The 27,996-nt window shown below is 35.9% G+C and overlaps 1 protein-coding gene across 3 annotated transcripts in view; it reads right to left on the minus strand.

Moving 5' to 3' along the window:
• Positions 1-27,996, minus strand: part of RNGTT (RNA guanylyltransferase and 5'-phosphatase) — a 193,478-nt gene that overhangs the window by 56,892 nt on the left and 108,590 nt on the right. For all 3 annotated transcript variants that reach the window (XR_011140132.1, XM_068937747.1, XM_068937749.1), the window contains exon 13: positions 7,113-7,213. Coding sequence is in view for 2 of the 3 variants with exons in the window: in XM_068937747.1 (XP_068793848.1) it covers positions 7,113-7,213 (101 nt within the window). In the remaining variant the exon portion in view is untranslated. The remainder of the gene's footprint in view (positions 1-7,112; positions 7,214-27,996) is intronic.

Consider the following 27,996-nt stretch of genomic DNA (forward strand, 5'->3'; position numbering starts at 1 on the left):
ATGTCTTTTGTAACTAGGTCTCCCACTGCGGGCCATTTTCCTTAATCTTTCTTTTACTGCCAGTGTACTCACAGAAGCCCTTCCTGTTGTGCTTCACTTATGTTCAACTCCAGCTGAATTCTGGCTTTCCTAAATCATTCCCCATACACTCAAACACTGTTTTTACGTTCTCTAAGGTTGCCTGTCCCTGTCTGCAGCTGCAATACTCTTCCCTTCTGTGTTTGTCTTCAGTCAGGAATTCCCCATTCAACCAAGCCTCCTGCCGTACCTGCTTGACTTCCTGCACACTGGAAAGATGTGTCCTTATGCATGGAGGAGGTTATTCTTAATCAGCTCTTCCGGGCATTTCTGCCCTTTAGGGCAACCCACCCTGGGATACTACCTACCTGTTCCCTGAAAAAGCCAAAGCCAGTTATTCTGAAGTCCAAAGTCATTACCCTACTGCCTGCCTTCCTCACTTCTCTCTCAAATTTTCACTACCTTACAGCTGCTTAGCCAGGGTTGGCATCAGCCCTCAATTTCCCAACCAATTTTTCCTTATTCACGAATAGCAAGATCAGCAGACGGTCTCCCCTAGTTGACTCAACCAACACCTATATCAAAAAATTATCCTCAACGCAATCTAGAAATCTCCTGGACTGCTCGTGCCTTTCCATGCCGCTAAAGCTCCCCATGAGTTCAAATGCCAGCAGTCATGAGGCTTCTTCCAGTTGCTTAAAGAAGGCTAACCCCCCCTTGTTGGCCTCATCTCTGATCCTGATCCAGCAGCTTTGGACCAGCTGGCCCACCACTCCATAGCAGAGCTCTGGGCATTCCAGTTGCTTTTTTGCAGAGGGCATACCTTGCCCCATAACCAGCTATATTTACATCTGGGTTATTTCACTTGTTATTTTAAAAGGGCATGATTTTATTAACATGCGTGGATTAGTATAGGAACATGGCTAGATTTGTAAAATTATTAAGAAGGTATAATAAGAAAATGCATAATGGAAAGCTTAAAAAAATCCTATGTTGTTCATATTTCCCTGCAACTGGACACACCTATAAATAACTCAAGTATCTGGAATCCTAAGGAGCTTAATGTGAAACTGATTGTAAAACTAAATTAGTCACTAACATCTATCTCCTAATTAGCATTCATACAGGAAAAGTTGTTATAAGATGGGCCAAATACAGCACAGAGGTTGTTACTAAAGCAGCACAGCACTGCTATGGTCCAAGAGACTTCTGGTCAAACTGCTCAAAGGCAGTGAAGTAAAGGCCAGAGGTAGCATATCAAGTATCTATCTGGGAAACGTGATCACAAAACATTGCCAGGCAAACTACTGAGGATCCCATTCACTCCATGAGTTCTCCATTGTTCCATGGGAGTGAAAAGCCTTGTTAGTGCTGTTTTTGTACATCAAAATCATGAAGAAATTATCTTTTCGTTACTTTGATTTGTGTTACTTCACCCTATACACACACAGTCCACCAAGCACTATTTCTGTACCCCTAAATCTAAGCTACATGGCCAAAAAGGAAATTTAGAATAAAATATTTATCTAAATGTATAACAGGACAGAGCAGTGCATGAGAAATAAGTACATTTTAGAGGCGTATGGTATTTGGGAGCTTTTCTTGATCTCATCTATGGATAGGAGTAGGCAAGGAACTCATCTTTAACAGAATGGATAATTATAATGACAGTTGACATTAGCAACTGGAAAGACTACTTTAAGAAAGCAGCAAGTTCAAGAAAAAGAAGCAGGTTCTACAAAATATGCAAGGCGACATTTACATTCCATTTTGCAAGCATATAGATAATTTTAGGATGGTATGAGGCAAAGCTTTCAAAAATCTGGAGAAATGAGTAGCTAAAGTAGAATAATTATCTGACAGATGGAGATTGCCCAAGGCTGCCACTTGAACATATAAAAAGATGAGGCTGAGTTCATTTTTGAAATCCAACATTAGAAATTCCAAGAGCATCTTGAGTATTAGCTGTGGAAGGTACAACAGTATGTTCAGTATACCAGAGTATAAATACTGTTTAGTTTCAAAAGCCATACTTTGAAAACAGTTTTTAAAAACTGAAGCATTACAAAACAATTTTAAATACCCTTATATAAGTAACACAAGCACAAGTACTGACAGCATAGGAGACCTGAGGTATCCAGATAAAATGTACATCCTTTTACAACTTTCCCTCACAATGACAACGGTGTCAGTTGTCCATGCATATTCTACCACAGTAATATTTGTGCTTTTCATCCCCTTCCTGTTCTTTCTACATATAATATCCTCTCTTAGACAGCTTGCACAGTTCTATCTTTAAATTTGTTCAGATCTAGTAAGGCCGACTGTGGTAACAGTTGACTGTCTAAAAACAATAGCTAAACAAATCACTTGTTTACTTTCATTTGCAGCTCTTTCATTCCACAAAAAGTAAGCAACTTAGAAGCATACATTTGCTTTAACAACAGTAGAGCCATAAACGCAGCTAATACATTCAAACCTGCACTCCCTCCTGCTGTCATCCCAGCACTGTGCATCTTTGCATCTATTTGCAACATCTTGTCCTTATTTCTTCCATAATTGCTGTGGGACATCATCTGCATTATGCTTCATAACTCCACTGTATTCAACATAAACGCAGCCCTAATCTTGACTTTGCTCTCTGGAGGCTACAAGAATAGGGGATCATTATTTTTTTACAAGCAGGGTACTCCTTGTAAAACTCCCACCTGTGATGGACACCATGCACAAGAACAGGCTTGGGTTCTTTGAGAATGGGGCATTCTGCAAACAGGTAAAAAGGAAAAGAACCCACAGCCCAAGCTGGCAACTCATGAATCAAATAAGACGGGGAAGGGAAAGAGGGGAGGGAGCAATGAAACACAGGCCAAACAACTATCAGGTTAGTTCTGCAGTTCTTAGCCTATTCAATTAACTTTTTTTATTTTTACATGTCCGACTCAGATAAAAACTAAAGGAATTGCACAGGACAATTAAATATCTGTAAAAGGAGGCATGGGCATTTTAAAAATTCTGTCTTTGTCAGCTATTATAAATCTGGCAGTTTATAGACACTTTCAGCTGATATTTGCGACATTTAAAGAAGGTTCACAATTGGCTGAGGTTTTTTTTTTTTTTTTTTACTTTTTAAAGAAATATTCTTAGAGTCAGACATTTTGAGAAAAGACTTCTCTACTGTTTAAAAATAGTCTTCTCTATAACATAACTAAAGTTTTGCAGATAGCAATTAAGTACCCTCCACATTCTCTTCTGATAAGGTCATTTAACTAGTAGCTCATTTAGCAACGCAGCTGATGAGTTTATATTCCTGAAATTTTATTTTCCATGAATATCATAATAATTTAGGATAAATATAGGTTACGGTCATAAGAGCAAATGGTGTGCCTTCATATTGCTGATGTGAAACCACCACCTTAGTAAAGCTGAAAAGATACAAAAGCGTTGCAAGGTGGTGCTACCTTTTTAAAGCACAGGGAAAGTGAGGGCTTTTCAGTTCAACTTCTGTGTTTCACCAGCCAAAAGCAACAAATACTCTTTCATTCAGCTGATATAATAGTTATTTATAAAAGTAACTATACTAATGTGACCAGAATAGATTGAGCAAGCATAAACTGAAATTGTTGCAAACACAAAGTAAAAAGAGTTAATCTAAACTCATCATTCCTAATGGTTGACCGAGCTGAACTATGGGAATACACAGGGGACGGTTACCATGGCCCAGCCGATAAGCTGTAACCCACTAAGGTGCAATAACGCAATTTCTTTCAAGTATGTGCACTGAACTGGATTGTCAGGATTATGTCATCTGGGTTACAGAAATCCTGCCTTTCCTTGGGTAAGAATAGTAGTATTTTTCCTTTATTTTCATTCACTGTTATGCAGTATTCATTTTTTATAAGGAAACTTTTAGTCTAAAAGTACTTCACAGATGATAAGCCTGATCCTTCTTTTTAATTCAGTGGCAAAACTCCCTCAGTTTTCAACAGTGAAAGAACTGAACCCTCGATAAAAACAATTGCTCGTTCATGCATAACTGAATTACAGCCATATCTGCGCTGAAACACAGCAACTATTTTGCTGTTAACGTTACCATTACAGGCTGATCTATGGCTAGAAATGCACAACTGATGGAAATGCACAGAGGAATGTTAGGTAGGTGGAAAATCATACCAACTAAACTCTGGCAAACTCCCTAGAGATAAGTCCCTTATTCATATGAAAAATGCACAAGACTGTTTACAACTGTTCAGGATCTCAATTACATTTGCCATGCAAAAGGCAGGTCCAACAGCTGACAGTGCACTAATCTCATGCTAAGGTACCGAATAAGTAATGCTCCTATATGATTCGTTCCTTATTTAAGTGAACGGGGAACTATAAATACAAGTGCTGCAAAGAAAGAGTTTGGAGGCTTTTGCATGTGAGTTTTATTTTTTTTGAACATGGCTCAACCTGTATCACCATGAGCTAGACTGTGAACTGTGATAAGCTCACACACACTTGTAGCACAGATGTAGATTTCTGTCTGCATTTCACGGTTTAAAGATGAGGCTGTGAATCAGAAGAGAGGACTTGGAAATTACAGTCAGTCCCCATGCTCAACATTTCAGGCTGTCAAGTGTTTGAGATCAATATTTTGGCTTTGGCTCCTCGTTTGTCAGTAAGAGATCAATATAGAGAAATACATTCTGTTTTCATAAATAATATTGCTTAATTGTATCAAGGTAACAAACGAATTTTATAATAATACATTAAACACACTGAATTACTCTGCTGTCAACTGTATGCCAAATTTATTTCTGGATTACGGGAAAAAAAAATCTTTTTCATCTAAAAAGCTGAAACCAGTATCAATTCTCTCTTTTCTTCAAAAATCTCAGTGGGGCTGGGGAGAGGCGGGAAGCCTAATGTTGTCCTGTTTGAATTGCCAGTAGCAAGACATTCAGTTCATCAGGACAGAATTTTTAGTTATACCAGAAATCAACCGAACAAGCTTTTGTCATAGCCATTTTATTCCAGCAGTGCTCAGAACTCTGGAGCTGCCTCCTTCTAAGTCTAAAATAAAATATGCTTCTTTGGAAGCTCTAGCCAAGAAACATCAGAATTGCACTGACTTCGAACAAGTTCATCATCTTACGATTTTCCAACCAATAAACGAGATACTCAAATTAACAACTGAAGCAGTTAATCCTGTAGTATTCTATTCATTGTTTGTGTTTAACTAGGCAGAAGCTACTGTTTCATAGGTCGTTACTCAACATAAATACCTCTCTCCCAACAAAGGCAAGTTATTTTTTCCACCCAGTACTTCATTAGCTTTTCTTCTTGTTGGATGACTGCACTTGCACTTATGTCACTACTAGCAGTCAACTGTCATATGAGATGAAGTAAAATATATTTGGAAGAATTGTACTTTATTAATCAAACGTCATTGTTTTCCCCCCTCAGGCAGGTGAGAGGAACATAAACATTAAAGTACTTAAGTAAACCTATAGACTGATCCAGAAAATTATTTCCACAATATGAGCAATGCACTTATTTTCACATAGCTGGGATATGAGAGAACATTTTTCAATGGTAGAAAGTGTTTCCAATTCCATACGGGAACAACCATTCTTTATCAACTTGCTACTAACAGCTTTCAATCCAGCTTTTTAGGAACAGTTTTTGCTGCCTAATGTTTTACAGTGTTTTCGTATTCTGATCAAATAATCAGTAAACTATTAAATATAATAACACTGACATTTTTCTGTTTGAAATTAGTGTTAACTACTCAAATACTTCATTTCTAATGTAAAATGAAAACAAACTCATGTTTTGCTTTTGAATTACAGACTACGGTACATTTATAAGCTTCAGAAGAAGACATAAGAATCCCATACTAAAAATAGCCTTTTTGTCAAACACAGGGTAATTTTCTTTATAGATAGTCCTGTGACTCAAATAAAAGCTAGGCAAACATAAAACATTTGTAAACAAACACATCCGATTTTTTGAAGTCAAACTTAAATGTTCCTGTATATTCTCTAAAATAGCTGTGGTGATACTGAGTACTTAATATTCAGTTTTCATACACAAAAATCTGAATAGCTACTCCTGACCTTACGAAATGCTCAGAAGTTAGCAGCTGAGTACATTTTGTTGAATAATCTCCATATCCTTAGGTTACCATATATGCACCAAATACGTTCATCAACACGGCATACACGTGCCTAAAAGTTAGATGTGCCATTATTAGCACTCTGGAATAAGTAATATATGAATTAACTGTTAAATTCTATTCAGCTGCCTGCAGCATCAAGAAAAAATAAAAGGCTAAATGTCAGTATTTCAAACTGTCAGCTGAAATGAGTCTCAGATGTTAAAATATTAAGCAACCTAAAAATCAATTAACTTCATTTTAACAAAATCTTTTACGAGGCGAACTTAATCTAATGACTCATAATCTTCCCGTTCTCTTCCTTGCCACAACTGTACATGAAAAGTGCCCCTGTTTAAAATATGCAGTGACTGGTCTAGGCAAATAATATGTAGAATTAATGTAGCCTAAAGACTTAAATGTCTTATGTTATTAGAATTCTTTTTTCTGATAAAGATTTTCATGGCTTTAAAGACAATATTGAAGAATAACTATCAAATAAAAATATACTTATGCATAATTTTTTTTGTTTAAAAGAACATGTCATTTGTCATTGTACACAATTCTGAAAAGGAATAAAGCTTAGGTGGTTACTGTTTTCTATAAAAACAATGGAAAATATTCATTTGATGTAAGAATTTAATTAAGCTAATATAGCCTACCTAGTTTTTAAAAACATAAGGGGTATTGTCAAATCCAACAGGACTTACTTTTTTTTTAATTTTATGAAATTTAATTTATGAATGAGTAGATTCACATTACAAAGATCAGTAATTCTTTTCAGTGCAGCACTGATGTAAGCAGCAACATTTGCCTATATTTGCAGTGGAAAAATGCTAGAGAATATGTAGCTTAGCCCCAGAAAACGGACGTCAAGAAATATCAGAGGAGACATTTATTACTAAGGGAGACCCATATAAATGTTTTATATTTAAAAAGGGAAGAAATTACATACCCTTCTCCACCAATTCTTGTTATCTTTAGACGAAAATCAACAGAGTTCAGACTGGGTGGCTTCCATTTCAAGATATCATCACATCGGCCAGGCTTGTATTTCTGAAGCAAATTAAAAAGGTAGTTTAATTATGCTTATTGTCTTTTACTGGGTTTTAAAGTTACAACTCAGAATTTCAGAACTATATTAGTTGTCTCTAATATATTGCAATACTTAGACTAAAACAATGCACTCCATTACTACAGAGATAGCTGTGCTTCAGTACTTTATTTGCTTTTATAACTCCTTAGCACTGAAGCTAAGTCATTGCATATAATAAGGGATGGAGAACAGAACATAAATTAACATTCTTTGTTGTATCTACCTGGCCAATGGAATATTTCAAAGAAGAAAATAAGACAGCACAGTAACAAACAAAAATGCTGATGGGACATACGTAAAGACACGGCTTAGATAACCTCAACATTTCGAACAATTTTATGAGCAATGTTTTTGTTACCCATATTGTTAGCTGACACAAAAAGCCAGCCTCACTATACTGCCAATCATTAAAAAGGCCAGTCAGGAACATGGCTTTTCTCTATCAAAGAAATCTACTTTATGTAAAAATTAGACCATCATAATATATTATAACAGAATTAAGGGAACATTTATTGCCTAAGAGAAAGGGCGCACACTTGAGTGAACCAAAAGATGCCATACTTAACATAAAAGGAGCAATTTTCTCTTAAATTAGAGCTTTGGCATATCACAATCTCTTTCATCATCGGCTTGTTGCCATTAAGCTGCTGTTTTGTTCAACCTAGGCTAATAGTGAGAGCCAAGCCAATAGCAGACTGCACCCTTTCTTCCTCAAATATCTTCATGGCAGAAGAATAAACCAAAATGAATATGAATAGGGCAAAAATAAAAGAATGTAATTTGGAGATACACAGAATGAGAATTTTTAGTTATTAGATTCTTAATTTATTAGTCCACAGTGAGAAAATTTAGGTAAGTTCACTTTAAAAAACAAGAGGGCCCAGTGTCTTTTGGTAACATGGTGACCACTAGCCTCACATAGCACCTACACAGTGTTAAATATTTGCAAAATGTAAAAACTAGTGGTGATAAATGTAACAGTTTTAAATTTAAACTGACAAAAGCGGATGAACAATTTTGTTCTCCGATGTAAAAATGGAAAGTTATCCTTCCTAAGGTAAATACAGCATATCTTACTTATTATCTCCGAATGAAAAGACCACCCATTTCATGTGTGACTTTTGCTGGACAATTACTAAAGACAAGCTTCAGACAACTAAACCAGCTCCAAACTTTTTTAGCCTGATTTCTGAAAGGCATGACAATAATAACCTATCGGATCCTCTTCTGGTATTTGAACATGGCCAGCAAGAGTGTGCTTTCCTCTCTCATTTTTTGACCATGGCCGCAGACTGTTTGAAGCAGTCTTGTTCCGGTTCCCACCCCGGGCATTATAAACGCGTTCCAAACGTCAGTGTTAAATCACCTAACCGACTTACTATTCTAATCATGCACAGCTCTGCACTGAATTTCTCCACAATCTTCTCCTCAACATCTGAATAAAATTTAAATTATTTATCCTTGTTCTCAGTACAACACACAGAAGCTGTTTCTGACACTTCTTATCTATGCCTGCTTCCCTTCTGCTTCTTTCATTTCATTCTTTCCCAGCTATCGTCTAGCTGCAATTTGTCTCTTGGAAAGCAACTTTCTCCAGCAGTCCTTCACATCTGGAACTTTTGCCAGACCAAATCAAACATCCTCTTTCCGCTTGAATCACCAAACTAGCAAGATACAGTTTGATAGCAAGTGTGGTTTTTTCTATCTTCTCTTCTCACCTGATTTCTCATTGGCATGGTTTCTGTATATCAGCAGCTTTTTGAGGAAGGCTGGTTGTCTCTATACCTTTCCAAAAAGGAACTTAGAAAGGTACGCTTTGAGCAATTTAAAGAAAATAAATGTTTCCCAGGTCAACTGGAAATATTCCTTTAGTTGCTATCATCCCGCTATCCTCAGCAATCCTCCTGCTCACCTTTCTCAACACTGACAGGTTAAACTCTCCTAAAACTCGTTGTGAAACTGATTTTGCAATAGAAAAAAAAAATCAAATATTCCAAGATCACTGATGAAAAGAAATATTTTGATAGGATACATCTGCATACGTGTAACTGTATGGATCTACAATTTTGACCTAAGCTTCATTATAAAATTAATTAGACGGTTTGTTTGCAAGGGGTTAGGGGGAAGTGGTGGCAGTTCTTTAAAACAGAGTTACCATTTCTGCTTTTATCTCCAGGACTAGCACAATGTGAATCAAATTTCAGCCAAAATTTTTGTCCTATTAATAAAAAAATTGTTAAAAAAAAGAACGCACTCCACTACACTTCATAACAATTAGCCAATCCAAATGATCTTGGCTAGGAAACAATGGCAATACAAATATACTAATTTGGACCATTATCAAATAAGACCTTGCTCACTTTACAGCAGATTTGTTAACAATGAACACCTGGTATAGGTATCAAGTATCTTATAAATGTTTCAGAAAAATATTGGCTTAAAGGTAAAGGCATAGATTAGCAATCAGACCTTAAATCTCATATCAAGAACAAGTTGTACAGTCTCCATACTTCTCCTGTTACCATGAAAGACAGCAATTCACAGAAATTTAGCTTAAAATGAAAATTCAACCTAATAAAGGCCACATAATCCCTGTGAAGGGAATTCATTTTTGTAATGGGCGAGTCTATATGTACAATAGAGCAGTAGCAGGTTTTTGAATTTGAATGCTAGGTGCTAAATCAAGAATTCTTCAAATATCAGCAGGAACCAAACAAGAATTCTGATACTAAAGTATGTGAAAACTTTGCCTTAGATGAATCATTGCATACTGCAGGCCTGTTCTGCCTGAAGCTATTCTATATTCTAATTCCAAAACAAAATGTGAAGCAATCTGTCTGAGATCAAACTACTCCCCAGAATTTTAAATATAGCATTCATAGCAACGATATCCTAAGCATCCCTCCCCCCTTAAATATGCAAGTACATGACTATTTCTAAAACACATCAGGTCACATAATAACTGAAACAAAGTTCATGCTTCTGTCAGAACTCTTTCAACCTAGAATAAAGGCACACTTGCCAAGGTAACTTTATCTTCCTCCTCTTGATGAGGCAAGAACTGCAGTCCTGATCATCTCCCTATCTCTTCCTTTACAGTTGTTAGGAGAAATTATCCATTTGTTGTGTCTAGGCTTTGGGCTGAAGTTACTGCGCTCTTCCAGCACCCAAGATGGTCCAAAACTCTGGTCAACAAGGTATACCAGAGTTGTAAAAGTGAAGACTCACGAAAGTTGTCTACCTCAGATATGCTATCTCTTCCATGACGAGTCTTTGTTGAGCTGCTAACCTAACTTGGAGACCAAAGGGTATATAGACAACAGGCACTCTAAGGAAGCGCTGCCTCATTCATAAATGAGCTGAAACAGGAATGAGACTTGTGAGGCCTTATATAGTGACAGTAATGGGTCACTGGCACCTCCACTATCATCTGTGTGAGATGCCAAAAGGTCAATGTGGCATTTTCTACAGCGGCCCACTGCGGGGCTGGCAATCCACAATCCAAAGGTTTGTGGAATAACTCTCCTTTTGACAACTTCATATCACGCATTCAGTGAGAATCTTTGGTTCAAGGGGAGGACCAAGACTAGCTCTAATCTCCAGGAAATTTCTAAAATGACAGCAGAGACATAGGTTCCTCAGTGCCAATTACTTCCTGCTACTGACCAGCTTCTCTTGCACCATGTTACTTGCACCACTTCTAGACATAAGTCCTCTTACACCCAAAGTTTGTGTCTACAGCTCAGAGAGTTATAGAGAGGTACTGTCTCCTAAGCGCTGGATGCATTCCACTAAAATTCAAAGACTTTAAGAATTACATTTTAAAATCAGCTTTCACTGCTAAGGTTAGTTGCATAGCTGTCAAAGCATGCTGACTGTTACCTTTGCTCGACTACAGTCCTTATCCTGCCAGCAGTGACACAGTTTAGAAATCTGTCTATCTACAAAAGTCAGAAACGCAGCACAAAGGAATAATAGCAAGTATCTGCCTGAAATTTAGGAGGGTTCATACTTTTATAAAATATATAGGAAATTCATTTGCCCTGGTGGCGCAGTCATTTCAAACATATTTTTATATTTTGTTAAAATCACAATTTCTATTAAATAGTGGAGTAGTAAATAAAAACTGATTTCTGTCATGATGATTGTTTAATTTTTTTAAAAATGACTATTAGATTATGGTGCACAACTACATTTTAAAATGATAATGCATACATTAGCGCTTCTTCCTGGAAAAGGATGCAATAACTATGCCTGAATATGCAGTACGTTGTATAACTAAAATTACCCTTGAATATGAAATTGATTTAAATCTTCACGTATCTAATAATGTTAAGTTTCACAGAAAATATTCATATTTTAGTATCAGAAAGAAACTTCTACTATAATGTAAATGATATTCTAATATTTGTCAGCCTTACTTAACAGGATAAACACACTAAAATCACTGTAAAAACAATTCTAAAACACCTCAGGTTCACAAATATTTGTTATGTTGTAAAATCTGCCCATTTCAGGTACCATATTCTTGTGTTTTATTTAAACTGTTTGTAAGCACCTTTGTATTAAACATGATATTAAACCTTTCACTTGAATGGAAAAGGTTAACTATTACAAACTTGCATATACAAAAACAAGTCTGTTCTCACCCACTCAAAACGGTGGTTAAATGTTTTATCTGAAATGTTCTATTTTATTCTTAACTGTCTTAATATCCATAAGGCAGCTGCCCTGCCCAACGTGACAGTTTTCATTCAGTTGTGTAAATATAAAGACAGAATAATTATCATAAATGTGTTTGTTTTTTCTTGTATTTAAGCAAGACCCTGGATCATTTTAAAGACCCAAAAGGATTGACCATTAAGATGCCTCAATCAATCATTTCAGGCTATATCTCATAGAAAAAATGAGCCAAAGAATAGAAAAGTTCCTAATATTGTCACATTATGTAAGTAAGTTGCATCAACGGATCAAAAAAATCGCAAGATGAAAGGCAACCCTTAACTAAGTTGTATGCTCTCAGATTCTCCAAGGCTGGAAAGCATCACTGGGCTCATCAAGCCCCCTCTGTTGCATAACAGGGCAGAGAAACTCAAAATAATTTTTGATCAAGCTTATAACTTCTATTCAAATTACAGAATATTTTTCAGAAAGATACCAAATGATGAAGAAATTACAACATATATCTAGGGAGGCTATCATGATCATTTATTACTCTTATGGTTAAAACCGCATGCTTATTTATACACTGAATGCCACTGAATCTTGTAATGCCTTAGTTTAGCTTGAAGCCCATCTCTCCATGTAGTTGCTTAAAGAATATAGTCCAATAGCCCCTAATCTTCTGTTTGTTAAATTGAAAGACTGACAGTCTCACTGCACAGGTAATTTTCCAGTTGGCAAACCTTTTTGCCACTGCAAAATTTGATAAAGTTTTTAGAAGAGCAGACAACAGAACTGAACCTACTATTCCAATATTATTTCCACTGCTTACGTATACAATAGCATACAAAACATTTATACCTACTTTGCACTCCTTTGCATTGCATTGCATTGCATTGCAAGGCACTGATAACCAGCTGAAATAATCCTTTCTGGATTAGTTGTGACTTAATACTCTTGCTCATGGATGTATACTCCACATTTGGCTGTACTGAAACACTGACATAAAACCAGGTGATTCAGGCTAGTCTATACAACTGGTCTTCTGGGAAACTAAACAAGTTTGCTGAAAAAGTTAGAAATAATCACAATAGGATCACACACAAAAGTGTACATTAAAAAAGATAAAATGGGCAATGTGCTCTAGATAACCCTGCTTGAGCAGGGGGGTTGGACTAGATGATCTCCAGAGGTCCCTTCCAACCTTGGCCACTCTGTGTTTCTGTGATTCTTTTTTCAGTTCCAATTCCCTCTGTTCTTCAAAATCCCCACAGAAATAACTTATGTCCTTTCCATATTCACCATAGCCCCTCATTGCTATACCTCCAGTTCTCTCCCACGTAACCTCTTTACCATCCCAGTCAAAAGCTATGCAAAATGAAAGGTGGCACCACTTCTGACAAAGACCAGAAATGCCTTGGTCATTGATGGACTCTCGCATGAAGTAATCGTATTTGGTTGCTATTTAAGACACACCAGAGCTGATCGAATTCATTATCTACTGCAAAACAAAATCTTTATGAGGTCAAGACTTGCCAAAAACATTCCACGTACGTCAGAGTCAAGAAAGTGAACGCTAAGAAATTCTCTCACTGTGGTTTAGGTCTGCAAAGGGTCACAGGGCAGCCCACAGACACTGACCATACCAGTTCCCACCTGGTTCAGTTCTTTACATAGCTGGAAATAAACCACCACCAGAATCCTCTTCTTTGGACACATATTGTACTTGTCACTTCAGCTCACCGAATACCAGTCGGCCACCCCTTGAGTACATCAAACCACTTGTGCATAGCCCAAAGACTCTAAAACAGGTTGGAAATGAACTAGCTGAATTACAGAGTAAAAATACAGCCTAATTAAAATCAACTTATATATCACAGTTCTGCAGCTTAGAAATTTTATTTAGCTTTACAAAAGATGAGGGACTAATGTGAGCTAACCATAGTTTTTAGGAATGAGAACTTTTCAAATCACTTAAAATAAGAAAAATAAATGTGACTGCTCTCCAGAGAAAGTATTTTCCCCCAAAATAGTTTGCAGAAATTCAGTCCTATTAAGAAAACATTTGATACATAAGAACGAAGTTGAGACAGCTTACTTAGATTTCTAGAATGCCTTCCAAAAAAAAAAAAAGTCATGTGGGACCACACAGTAAAAGACATTTATATGCAGGGCTTCAAGTTAAGTTTAAGTGCTCATTATCTCTGAAGGCTAAGAAATACACTTGGGTGCTTAAAATTAGTATTTAGGCGCAGTACAGTTTTTTTAGATGCAGACAGAAAATGATTACAAGCAGGCAATGAAATAATAAGATGCTGATACTGAGGTATAAACAAAACTGGTTGATCAAGATTCGAGGAGATTCTGAAGAACTCAGAGGCAACTCAGAAATTTATATCAACGGATGCAGTAAATGAAATTCATTTATGACAAACGCAGGTTAACAAGGGGAAGATTTGTTGTATTTAACTTGACTACATATTCAGCTAAGAAAAGGTGCTTCAACGGAAACTCTTCAATGGCGCTTAGTGTGCCAAAGATAATTAGGGTTCATTTATTATTTAGAAAGACAAATCAAATGTACCCAGGACTGCTTTCTTTCATGTAGATGCTTTACATAATTTCTGTACAAGCTCTTGAATTTTTAGAGCAGGCAATTTTTATAAATACGAACCAATTTTTCCTATATTTGCAAAGGAAATACACAACGATGTGGTTTTTAAGTACCCCTAAGAGCAATCAGGCTGTAAGAAACTCCTGGGTAAACATCAGTACTTTCCAAACACCTGTCATTTGTGAAAGGCATTTTCATAGTTGAGGGAAAACAGAAGAATCTGAACACTGAATGGAAAACATAGAAGAACGTTAAATGCCTGCAAAATTTGTACCTCTACAAAACATCACCAAACACCATCCAGCTTCACGGAAACACTTCATATGCCTTGTATTAAGCCCTTCATCCAGCATAACCTATGTCTAAACATGGACAGATGGCCCTGAAGGCACTATCTAAAAGAAGAAAACAAAAGCAAATTCCTCCCTTTCAAAAAAAAACCTGTCAACTAAAAAATAAAATAATAAATGTCGCTTTTAATGTTTCATGTTCTAAATTGATTTGAACCACCTGACCAATCAAAGAACTGCAGTCCCCATGAAACATCACCTTTTTGCCTGGCTCTGTAATTTGATCAGAAAACAGAGACATGCTGATGTTCAATAACAACCTTATTTTAAAACTGATCAACTGCTTAACGAATTCCAAACATACAATTTTCTCTTGTCACAACACTGGAAGCAAATCTGTAGGCAATAACTTTTGAAGCTTATGAAAGATAGGGAAAGAAGGCTTTATTGGCTAAGCCAAAGAATAGCAGAGCTAATTCCTGATATAACTCATTTCTTGACAATGAACACTGGAGTAACAATGATGCTTTAACTCCATGTAGTCAGCTGATTCTTTCCTTTCTACACGTCAAAAAGTAAAATAAAGAACACCGAAATTAACACACGCTCTAAGACATACTAACTTTGGGGTATTAAGGAAACTCCTCCCTCAGAAAGGAAAAAAACTAAATAGGAATGACACTTTTTAATACGTTAACACTGGCTAGCCAGGATAAAACTAGCAGTTTTTATCATGAAAGTGTTATTGCACAATAATTTTTCTCTTAGGAAAACATGACTTGACGCTTACAAAGTAGAAAGAAAATGGTTATAATCAAAAGAGCTTCTGAAATATTAAGCTTAACTGTCAGATCAGTCTGACAGGCAAAATATGCTACTAATATTCACTCATTTAAATAGTGCTAGACTATGTTGCATACAATGGGTATTAACATTTGCATGCAAATAAGGTTTAGGAAGCTAACCTGTATGCACAAATTTTTCTGTTAATATTTTAATAGATATTTTTCAATTGCCTTTTCCAAAGGCACCTGCGAGTTGCAAGTCAATGTAATATTTATTGGACTTTTTTTTTTTATAATTATTGGGCTAAATGTCTTCTAGTCTTGCACTTTAATTTAGCTTTATACCTCCAGCTTCATTAAACATCTTGTTTCATAACTATACTAATAGCTTTTCTTAATATTCCATTAAGCAAGGAGAAAAATGTGATGAAATTTTCTTCACAATTAACTACATTTAAATATTAAACCTATTAATATTTGATAAATGAACTTAAGCTCACAGCCAAAGTCCATGTTTATAGCAATCAGAATATAGCAGTCAAAATTATTCATTGCTCATTTTTTTAAGCACACCACTGCAAAGCAGGAGAAACCTATTCTCATTCACTTCTGTCTGCAATCATCCTTTCATTTACTATTATGAACCTAGAAATTCCAATACCCGGTCTGAAGCAAAAAGGATAAAACAAATTCAACTTGCTGGCTAAATACATATGATCCAAAATGGACTAAATGCTGTCTGCCTTCAAATCTAAATTCTGCTTTTGAACAGAGGTAAGTTAATGTAACTATTAAAAAGTTGCATATTTTCATCTTTATGACAATAGTACCGTCCCCACAATAGAACTATATGCCATCAGTCAAAGGAACTCATGATATTCCATGGTTGCTACTTAACAACTTAATATAGTTTCATATTGCTACTGATCATTTTGTAATTTTTTTTAATTCTTCACCATCTAGCATTTATTACCTCTTTAAATCTGTGCTAGGTCTTCAAGAAAAATTAATGTAATACTACAAACAGTTTGCTTTCTATTACTTTTTTTGGTTTCATTTTGCTTATTTCACTTTATCACTTACGTGTACTGAGATGATCCTCAGAGTATAACTGCAGTGTTTGCTCTAACCAGGATGCCAACGTGACTACACAATACTACTGCATTTACTTCTCTGGACGAAAGTTTCTTTTAAATTAAGCTTCATAACTCTCTAACAGCCTTAAGGTGAAACTGATATAATGGTAAAGACCAAAGTCTACATCATTTTACCTCAGCCATACACTGTAATTTTTTGTTCCTTTAGAAACACAGATATAAATAAACCCAGAGGTAAGAAACTAAATAGTTTAAAAAATAACAACAACAACCAAAAAGCCTGGTAATTAAGAGTTTCACCCTGATCACCATAAGACCCTATGAAAATTACACAGTAATTAACCACCTTTTCCCCAAAACAATTAGACAACTCTCTCATGTGATAAGGGAACCCTTTTCTTCTTGAAGATTGCTAAAAATTATTGCTAAAAATTACCAGAGTTAGCTTGGTACTAAGGTTATGGTTATGTTTACTTTTAATTATCTTAAAAGAATCATAATTATTGAAGACTACGGGTGAAATCCAGTCTAACTTAGGCACAAATGAGATATTAGAGTTGTGTGCTTCATAAGGCAGCTCTCCAAGTGCCTGTTCCCTATGGAGTCAATGGAGAAAGGTGAGTTAACTGAAGCTTTACATAGGTGTATATATATCTAATGTAGAAGGACAGTACTCCCCGCCACATGCTCACTGACTACATTAAGTACTTACGCACCTCCTTTATGAGGTTTATCTCATGCCCTGCTCTCTATATTTTCATACTCAGTTACTCCTCTCCATATATATAAATATCTGCACAGATATAGCTACAGTGTGTGTATATATATATATATGTATATATGTCCAAGTCAATATATTACTACATATGTGAAAAACCCAATTGTTCCTTAAATAATTGAAACTTGCTTGATATCACTAATGCTGCTTATTTTTGCTATTTTTTCAGGCCTACTCCAGCTTATTAACATATCTAACAGAAATGCAGTGCTTTCCACGACAAGTCACAGTTTGGACTGTGAAAGAGAAGCAATTTTAATTCTCTTGAATTTATTAGCTGATTTTATTATTTTTGGTCTACAATTCTTGAAATTTAAAATGAAATAGAACAACCTTTGGACAATTGCACTAAATACCACAACAATGCCCAGCTTGTTTTTTTGTGAGCAAACTATAACCTTTTAAAACTATTATATAGCTAGTAACTTCAAATTTTAAATGTTCACATTCTCCTTCACTACTCTCCTTCCAGAGTGTAATATGACTCTATCCAAATTCAGCCCCAGAGGCCTGCTGAAGACATTGTCCCTTAATTCACAGATATAGAAGTTAGTTGATGGCCAAAGATGAATGGATGAATTCAAAGCAAACTGTTGGACAGCCGAGATAATACAGAAGTGTTCCTGGCACCCAATCCTTTACATTTGTTTTTAATCTCCTAAATCAATGTTTATTCTTCCTTCTCCTCTCTCCCAGGGATACTTCAACTCATCAAAAGATTCTTCAGGAGATTATCTTCCTTCTTAATTTTAATTTCACATTTTTACTGTGAAAACATCATTAGTTACATGAAGACAGTAATGTTAGAGAAAACATCGATTTTCATTCCATGAAGTGACAGATGCTGCTGCTTCATTAAATCACTTGTTTTATGAAACTCACCTTTTTGTCTCTTTATATGGTTAAACTTTTATATTTACATGAATTCATATTCATAACAAACCAGTTATATGAATTATTATACAAATAATTAGTTTCGTATCTATCATCCTAAAACTTTCATTTCTTAAAGCCCCAGTGCACCAGTCCCCAGCTCTTCTCCATATTCTATCCTTTCGTTTTTACTGCCTTGTCCCAACTCAGGCTTAAGTGTAGCCTCTTAAATTTACATCAGAAAAGGATGTAAAGAGGAAAGTTACTCTCACAGATGACAGATGAACTTACTTCTTTGGGCATGGTTGGTTTGTGGTCAAAGGCTCCTAGAAATCTTACAAAAACTGGATTAGACCAGCAGAAAGCATGAACCGCGTGAAGCCTGACAACAGAAGGATCCTCACTGTAACAAAAGAATCTCCATGAAATAAGAACTACTGCTCTTGGCTGACTATTTACCATAACCTGATTTGCAAGTTCGGGGGTTTATCAGTATTAAAGACCACATTCACAGCAGCTATAACCTGTAAATTTAAGGTCTCGTCATAACATTGGTTTTGTTGGTATTTTTCTTCTCAGTACACCAAGAAAAATATTTCAGCCAGTCACCTTAGAGTTCATGAAGATTAACGAAACGTAGCAACCCTATATAGAAAGATGTGAAAATATATCAAAATACTCTTTGAGGAATGTCAGTCAAAAAAGAAAAAAAACCACATCAAGGCAGACAGTGAGCTGTACCTTTAAGCTAATCTGAACATAAGGAGAAATGTACAAGAATAAACTAAGAAACTGCAGATGTAGTCTAATTTCTCTTTTTAATTCCAGAGCTGAAAAGCCCCTAGAGCTGAACTGATATGCATGAAAGATGATGTAGAGAATTGCCAGCAGGATTTTTTTCTACATGTTGCCAAATGTATGTTACACAAAATTGTCATTAAGGGCAAGCTTATTACATTTTACAGGGCTACAAATCTCATTGAATTAAACATTTATGAGTCTTGCTTGGAATACTGAATCTTGCAGTATTTTTAAAAAGAAAAAACAAAAACTAGCCTTTTAAGCTATATGTTCTAATATATAAATTATAAAAGACTCATCATTAAATTCATCATTATGTATCTAAATTAAAACTGCAAGAACTATACTTGACGTCCTCAGTTCCACAGGAAAACATTCATATAATTATTCTCAGGAAGGAGAGAGTAAATCCAACCCGTAGAACTCAGCATGTGCTTCACAGTCCAACTGCTTCACAAGTAGTAAGCTGATGTATTTGCAAAGGTAAAGCAAAGTGGGAAAAAAAAGTGTATGTTGAATAAATATTTGAGAATATTTTTTCCCTTTCAAGCGTTCTGCTATCAGATTAATACAATTAAAACCTTCATTTTGAGGAGAGTAATTTGGATAGCGAGAAGGGAAAAATCCTCCTGCAAGGAGAAATATCGCACGCTAAAGGAGAAAATGAAAGGGTCCTGCCTGCTTTTTGTGGGAAATTAATCCTTGCAGTTCTGATTTAGGCAAAAGAAAGTCAGTGACTCCGGGTAAGTGCCAATAATTTGAACAAAATAGCTACTTCCTGAGCACTGCAAGTAAAAGGCAAAAATGTGTAGGCTGTTGAAAAAAAAGTCACTCAAAGAACTTTAGTTACTCTAAAGATTAGTTGTTTTCCTTCTTAAGGACAGATACTGTCACATTCCACTTATGATGACCTAAAAGCAGCGGTTCCAAAATGGTTCATCTTGCCTTACAACTTGTAAGCAATTTGAAAACGCAACAAAACTATGGTTTCACAGCCACAGCAGAGGTTTCATCCCTTCCACAGGGCATGACCACACAAATGTCTTCTGCAATCTTGCAGAAGAGAATTATAAGTAAGTATGTGACTGCAATCAGAAATTTTCTGTGCAGGAGACATGCAAAAGCTGCCAGCAGATTACCATTACATTGCCATAATTATTGTTCTGGGGAAAATCAGTTAGCGATGAAAGCATCCCCTTTATGAAGATAGCTACCAAATATTTCACATCTCAAAAGCTGTGTTTCTTTCATCCTAAGGAAAAAATGGCTTTTGTAATTTTACCTCTGAGCCAATAACTGATTCTTGAACAGTGGAATACCTCAGGACTTGATTTTAAATCCTCCTGTTCTCCACAATTTCACTCCATTAGAAAGCAGACCTCACAGTATAAGGCCACCAGCTACAGAGCCAAACAATTTTTTCCTCAAACCAGTAAAAATCTGCTTTACTAGCTGTGGGTTTTTGTAATTAACAAAAGCGTATACAAGCAGAGTAAACTTATCCAGTTAAAACCAAGCCGTAAAGTATAATCCAACTAAAAACAACTTGCATTCTGGATGCTAAAAGTTTTAATAATTTTTTTTTCCTTTTTTTCCTCCTCTTTTTTTGGTCAGTCATCATTCATATTTCTAAATAATTAATTAACACACATTTGCCTTGAGATGCTGCAGAGTTTGCAAAGTAATGGAATAACACCCACCAAATCTGACAGAGGACAAAACTCTACTCCTTTCAAAGGCCTACCAAAATATGCAAGCAAATGTCATGGAAACAGAAGCTCTCTCCATGGTAACATCATCACTGGTATGGCAGCTAACCACTCTGATTTCTAACATGCTCCAAGGCAAGGTATTAGCTTAATTCCAGTTTTCATTTTATAGTCTTTCCATAAATCTATCCGTCGTAAAGATTTTTTTAAAAAATTAATAGTTCACAAGTATGCAGTATTAAAGCCAAAGCTGAACATAAGTATAAGGGTAAACCGATTAACTGTGACAAAGCAAGTCTGAGCAACACTACCTTGGAGAAAAACAAGAAGCTGGTGACAACATAAACGATAGTTATATTACAGCTGTTTCCCATTACACCACCTGTCTCAGTGCAACAATTGTCAGACATGCTTTAGTGTCTTGCACAAACATACAGAAGGAAGTGCAGTATAAAAAGGCACAATTCATAATTACAGTTAAGCAGTCCTTGCTACCTGCCTTAATAGCATATTTTAAATTTTTTATCAACCAATCCAAGCAACCAACATTCTCAAATATAGCTGAAGACTGTTACTAGTATTGTGGAATCCACAGCGATGGACCAGCTAAATGCGTAGCAATTAGAGCTGAGTAAATGATTTTCAATGAATAATTTATTTGATAAATTAGGACCTGTTTGTGAAATATCTGTAAGCAGCTCATGATTCTGACAAAATTACTATCCAAACTTATTCTACAACGGTGCTTGAAAGTATATTTTCTGATTTGCTCACTAACGCAATACACTTCATTTGTACCTAGAAACAGGTAGTCAGATAAGTCACGTGGTGTTATGTGCCCATCTGATCAAGAAACAGAAAAGACGTAGCATTGAAAATATGCAAAAAACAGATTTCTTATAATATTGTTGTAAGTAAAATACTATGTCTTGCATAAACATACAATACATACAAAAGGCTGCTGATCCTGCAGAAGACAATTTGTTTTAAAATGTGAATAAATATTCACAAAAATACCCTACCTTGTTTTTCTAATTCATATGCAAATTATTAAAAGTACACTTAGGTTCTTTTCTGGTTCAAATATTTTAATGTAAATGTAAAGTTGAAACTAAGTGACGATGAAAGTAGCATGATTATATTGCTTAAGCCTTTTAAAAGGCAAAAAATCACATTAATATCCTTCATTTCAAAAATTACACAGAGAAGGTTCAGTTTTGTTCATATACTTAACCAGTAGAAGGGAGAGGTATATTTTCTACAGTCTTATTACACGGAAATGGTACTGGACTCTTTATTTTACAGAGGGTTTCTGATTCTGATTCTACCCTAAAACATAACCTCCCAAAACCTTATCAGTGCTCTTGAAAAAAGACTTGAATGTTTCATAAATACAACAGATCTGATGTGGCTCACTTCATACATGATTATTTGCCTAAGAGAAAAATCTACATTGCTTAGAAATGATACTTTTTCTATTTTGTAAATTGCACACACAAATAATAACGCTTGCGTCTGCTGTTCTTTCATATTCATCCTTGGAGCCAGAGGCTTTTTTTTCAGAGCCAATGCAATCTGAATTTGCTTAAAAGCTAATTCTGCTGATGCTAAAACCATTGCAGAGGAACATCTTGCTTAAAAACTAGCAAAATCTGACCTCTACCATTCTTTTCTCCAACTGAAATTTCAGTTTTTTCCCCATCTCTGTGATACCACAGCATCCAACAGAAATCTGTTTAAAGGTATCTAGATAGAAAATCAGAGCTTTACATTGCATATATCAAAACATAAGGAACAACCTTGAGACCACTGTTTTGCTAACCACATATCAGAATTTTTCCTCCTTTTCTGAGCTCATCCTATGACCACCAGTTCTTGTGACAGATTTACATTTGCTAAACAACAGAGCACTTCCAAAACTATACTACTTTGAATTATTTTTTATTCTTCTGCTGTTCCAGCTATTCATTACTAGTGGAACAAGCCATATTTTCACTTAACAATAGCAACATCAATTCACAACCTGACAAGTCCCAAAGACATGTATTTTAATTGCTCTCATAAGTTGATAGCTCTCTCTAGAGAACCTAGTGATGCATAAAATACATGTTTTCTTTCAGTAGTTGGATGAATATAGAGATATGAGATCTTCTCGGGATTTCCAGTAATCATTCCTTGGAAACAAACTACTTACTATCTGTCACTTCAAACTTTTCAAAACTTTCAAATAGTGTTTTATGAGCGTACTAATTGTTTCTTGAATGACGTTGTTCCAAGTATACAGAACATCCACGCTTCTGAAGCCTGGGATATTTCCAGCTAAGACTTCTACTCATTTTTCTCTTTTGGAATGAACTAACAGATACTTCAGAGTTCCTCTGTCTTGGTGGACAGCTTCTAGAGCAACACGGAAAAAGAGAAGTTCGTTTCAGAAACACAATTATCAGCACTAAGAGAAAAATAAGATTTTGCTTTACGATTATCTGCAGTAATTACTGAAGCAGTCGTCACTCACATTTCTGACTTCTTCAGTTATGGCATGAAGGCCAGCACTGCTCTTCTAATCCTATATCTGGAAGCATATATCCTGTTTGATACAGTCATCTCTGAATTATTCAGTATGTTTATCAATGGGAGACAGTGGAATTTTCTTAAAAGCAATTTATAACTTTCATATGAAGTTCAAGACTTGCATTTTCAATTGTACATTAATAGAGCTGGTCTTCCATTTTGGTAATGTCAAAGTCTAGGAGAGCTTTTGAATTACTTTGATGAATGGAATAAGGAATACAATTATAACTGAAATGAAAGTTACCTGCAGCCAAAATGAGATCAAATTACCACAGTTATGTTCTGCCCTACCTTCTCAAAACAGAATATAATTCAGCAGGCACCACTGAGCCTTGGAGAGTATATTATGCTCTGCACATTACAGTGCTAGATAGCTAAGTGAACAACCTGCAAGTGCATTGATACCAAATATACAGGGCTACCTTCACAGATATATCTGACAACAAATCCTAGCAAGAAAACTAAAATACATGTTTTGATAAATACAATAACGCAGTTACCCATTTGTGATACTGATCCTCCACTTTCATATTCACTATTAGAACGTTGACCCAATAAACCTTTCACACTATGAGTAATAATGTAAAATAAAGCATTTCACTTTTTAAAGAAAGTATGTGTCTTTACATTAACCGTTTTGAACATCCAGATAATAAAATACAGTTACTGTTATTCCTCTGAAAGCAACCCTGCTTTCACAATCTTCAAGTGAATATACACCATCCTCCTGACGTGCTGGGCTACTGCTTACACTAAAACAACAAGATTAAGACCTAGCTAAATAGTTTTCCTTATCCTAATAAAAACTACAACATTTTGCTTTACTACACCCTTAACTAAGAAAAAATAAGGACATTTTATGAAAGATCTTCATGGAAACTTAAGAGGTCTACTGGTTCTCTTGGGCACGCACCGGTGAAAGTCCTGGGAGAAAATAACCCAAACAAGGTTGTTCTTCCAGATATTTTGTTAAATCTTTTCAGTTTGATAGAAAGAGTATAGAAGAATCATACATGAGGCATCCTGTTTATTGATAGCTCTTCCAGTATCTGAAGAAAAGAGAGTGCTGATATACTTCCCACTGTATCTTCCAATTTCCAAGTCATCATTCCTGATGAGGACCAAATCCTCAGGATAGGTAGATGCTGTAAGAGTCAGGATAAGTAGGAACACTGCCATGGAGACAGCTGACCGATTCCCTAATGGCAGCTTGCGTTAAGGCCCATGAGCAGAACCAACTAATGGAATCATCCAGTAAAAAGCTCCCATTAATTCGAAGCAAAACCTCTCCCAGACTTCCTTATCCAGCCATAGAAGAGATTTGGTTTTCAAAGTTGATCCACCACACAAATAAGTTAACCTAATTTGGGGGAATACAATTTTATTCCCTTAAGAGCACGTATGTTTGCCGAGGCTGAAAAATTGCTTTGGCATTCTCACTTGAATACCATGTTTACAGCATATATTCCGAACGTTCACTCGTTGTCTTTCAGCTAGAAAGCATGTGCAATCTGGCACAGCTGGGAGCACAATAGCAAGTACACTCAACAAGCCCCTTGGCATCTAACTTTAAGACACAGGAGCAACAAAAAAAAACGTATCTGAAGGGCTTAATGAGTAACGATTCTGTCCTACTACAAAATCTATCTTTATTTTCCCAAGATTTAAAACAGTAGCATTCAGAAAAAAGCATCTTTTCAAAGAACCTCGCAAACGACACAAATGCAGATGCCATCTTTTTTAATGGCAATTGACAATCCTGAGGATGGCTAGCCTATACAACGTAGAACGTAAGAAATAACTCCTGTCTAATGCCATTGGCAAGTACTGGCTGCAGGATGATTTAACTGCCCATCAGAAGTTTAAGAACCTTTTAGATAACTGCCGTAAATGCAATTTATTGCCTTTTAAATTAGAGAACTTCAGATGGCATAGGTCATAAGCAAACAAAGGAGATAACATATCAATTAGAACTAATGCATTCCTTAGGAAATCAAACTTACGGCACTGACAACTATTCAAACAAAAGGAGGAAGTCGGGCTAAACAATTCTGGCAAACAACATACACATTTGCATCTCTAAATATACTACAAGACCCACAGTAGAAAGTTAAGCAAGGAAAACTTTTGAGATGTTATTTCCCTACTACATTCAGAGCTAAAAGTCACTCATTGCTTCCCCTACTTGGCCATTTCTTGTCAAGTGTGGATGCTAGGAGTTTGTACCTATAAGAAACGTCCTAATTTCCTGAGGTGACAGTTATCTCGGGTTCTTAGAAAGTCAGTGGAAATAATAAGTTTACTATGTTTGAAAATCTTTTTTTTTTTTTTTTTTTTTTTTTTTTTAAGAAGTCTAGCAATTTAATTAGATGAGGACTCTCATGGGTGTTTATGTTGTATTTTTAATATAAAGAAGGGAATAAAACAAATCACCTGAAGATAGCAAAGACAAACTTGAATTGGCATAAAAATTACTTGTGTATTCACAGAAAAATACTCAGAGAAATACTGTGCATCGCTAGTATATTTTAGCATGTTTATAAAGCATATGATAGGATGGTATATTTGAGATACGCGTAGCAATTTACAAGAACAGCTGCTAGGAACATTGCCATGGAAATTGAACGTAACAGCTATTCATAGACAGAACAGAGTTGTAAAGCTCGGTGGCATTCAGGAGACTGACAGCAAGTTCTCCTTTAAGGGAAAGTCTACCACAGCACAAGAAGTGCACACTTACATGACAACAGCAACCACTGTGACTGGTAATAGATTCAGTCAGGAGCGTTCCTCTTACAGAAGAGATCACTTTTAGCTATGATATACTCTAAAGAAACATAAAAGGTTTTAGTAGTAGGGGTCAATACAAAGGCTGATGAAAATTCTTCTGTCCAGATTCTCTTCTGCTGTAAAATCTACAAAAAGCCAGGCAATCTACATTAAGGAACCACCAAAAAATCGGAAAACTAAACCAGGAAGTTGTAAAAGAGCAATTTATTATGTACGTGATTGTTAAAAGCAAAAATCTGTTATATACGTGATGGTTCCTAACACCTTATACGTCAGCTTTTGTACTGACACTACATCTGTAGCCAATACCTGCTATTGCAATAGAAACATTTAACAATAAGTGATGCCTCTTCACTGGCAAACATGATGTCTGCGTTTCAAACATTTGCCAATAACTGACCTGGTTTATGTTTTAAAATTCACAGCAGAGTTCACAAAACGTATTCTATGCTAGGAAAGGCATACCAATTATATAGGGTTATTTAGGAGAAACTGGCACTGTTTAATGAAATAAAACATGACCTTTTGGAGATACTGCACTCGGTGGTACCTTTCAGAGATATTTCATTCAATTTCAGTAATTGAAAGTTGAGGTAACTTTAGTGATTTGGGGTGAACTTTTACAATGATGAAAAATGATAATACAGCCTATGACACAATGGGAATAGTGCAAATAATTAACAGGCAATGAAGCATTTCAGACCACCACTAAGTCTGCCAAGGGAAGGGAAGGAAGATGTATTAAAGTCTCATGCAATGTTAGTCAGTAATAAAAATCTGTTTATTATTCTCCTTTCAGCTTAGAGGCTAAGCTTTTTGTTAGTGCTCAGTATTCAGAGTTATGAGATAAATAATTCATCTATTCTTTAAAATAACATTTTTCTTAGAAGAACGGAGCTCAGCAACTGTCCTTCTTCCTTCCCCTCAGAAATCCTAAACCCACACAACTGGACTTTATTCCTCATCCAAAATAAGAGCACAGAGCATCAAGCAGAAATCAGCCTAAGCCAAAACAAAAACATCATAGAACTCAGGAGGCAAAAAGATGAAATAGAAAAGAATAAATCCTGATACAAGCTTTCCACAGATGCTGGAAAAACGTCCTTAGGCCTTCCTAAGCGATGGCCAGCTAACCTGCTTTTAGGTTGCTCAAGGAATAAAATAATTCTTTCATGCTTCTTCCAAGCAAGGCAAAATAATAGTTCTAGCCAGCAAGAAAATCAGTTATGAAGAGACTGCTAGCATAAAAATTAGATAGCCTTAGGCAGATATCTAGTGAAGGTATGATTTAGAAGGCAGACAGCAAAAGTAATTTCACTGATGAGTGGGTACAGGTCAGCGAGCTGATTCTGCCATCCAAAGATAAGAGGCCATTTTTGAGAATTCAATTAAAAACACACAGGTTGGCAAATTGCGAGCATTAAAACAAATGTACAAAATTGTTCAGTGTTTGGAAGTAGCCTTTTAGAAAAAATGATTGTAAGTTTTCAATCTTACATGAGCATTCAGAATCTGTGAATAACGCATGAGGCTTTTACCTGTAAACTACTGGGCAAATTCATTCATGGTCTGGTCATAATCACAGGGCAACATACCTGTCCATGAAGTTTCCTGCTGGCCTGTTTCACTCCTCCTAATTAGCACTTAGCTTCGGTCCCTGCTCTGCCAACCTGTTACATGTAGAGGGATCAGAAAGCTGATCAGATGGAATGGGGCTGACTCAGCAGTATGGGGGTTATATCAGTAGCATCTTAAATGGACAGAAAATGATGA

This window comes from Struthio camelus, chromosome 3, assembly GCF_040807025.1.
Source record: "Struthio camelus isolate bStrCam1 chromosome 3, bStrCam1.hap1, whole genome shotgun sequence".
In the NCBI taxonomy this organism is placed as follows: domain Eukaryota; kingdom Metazoa; phylum Chordata; class Aves; order Struthioniformes; family Struthionidae; genus Struthio; species Struthio camelus.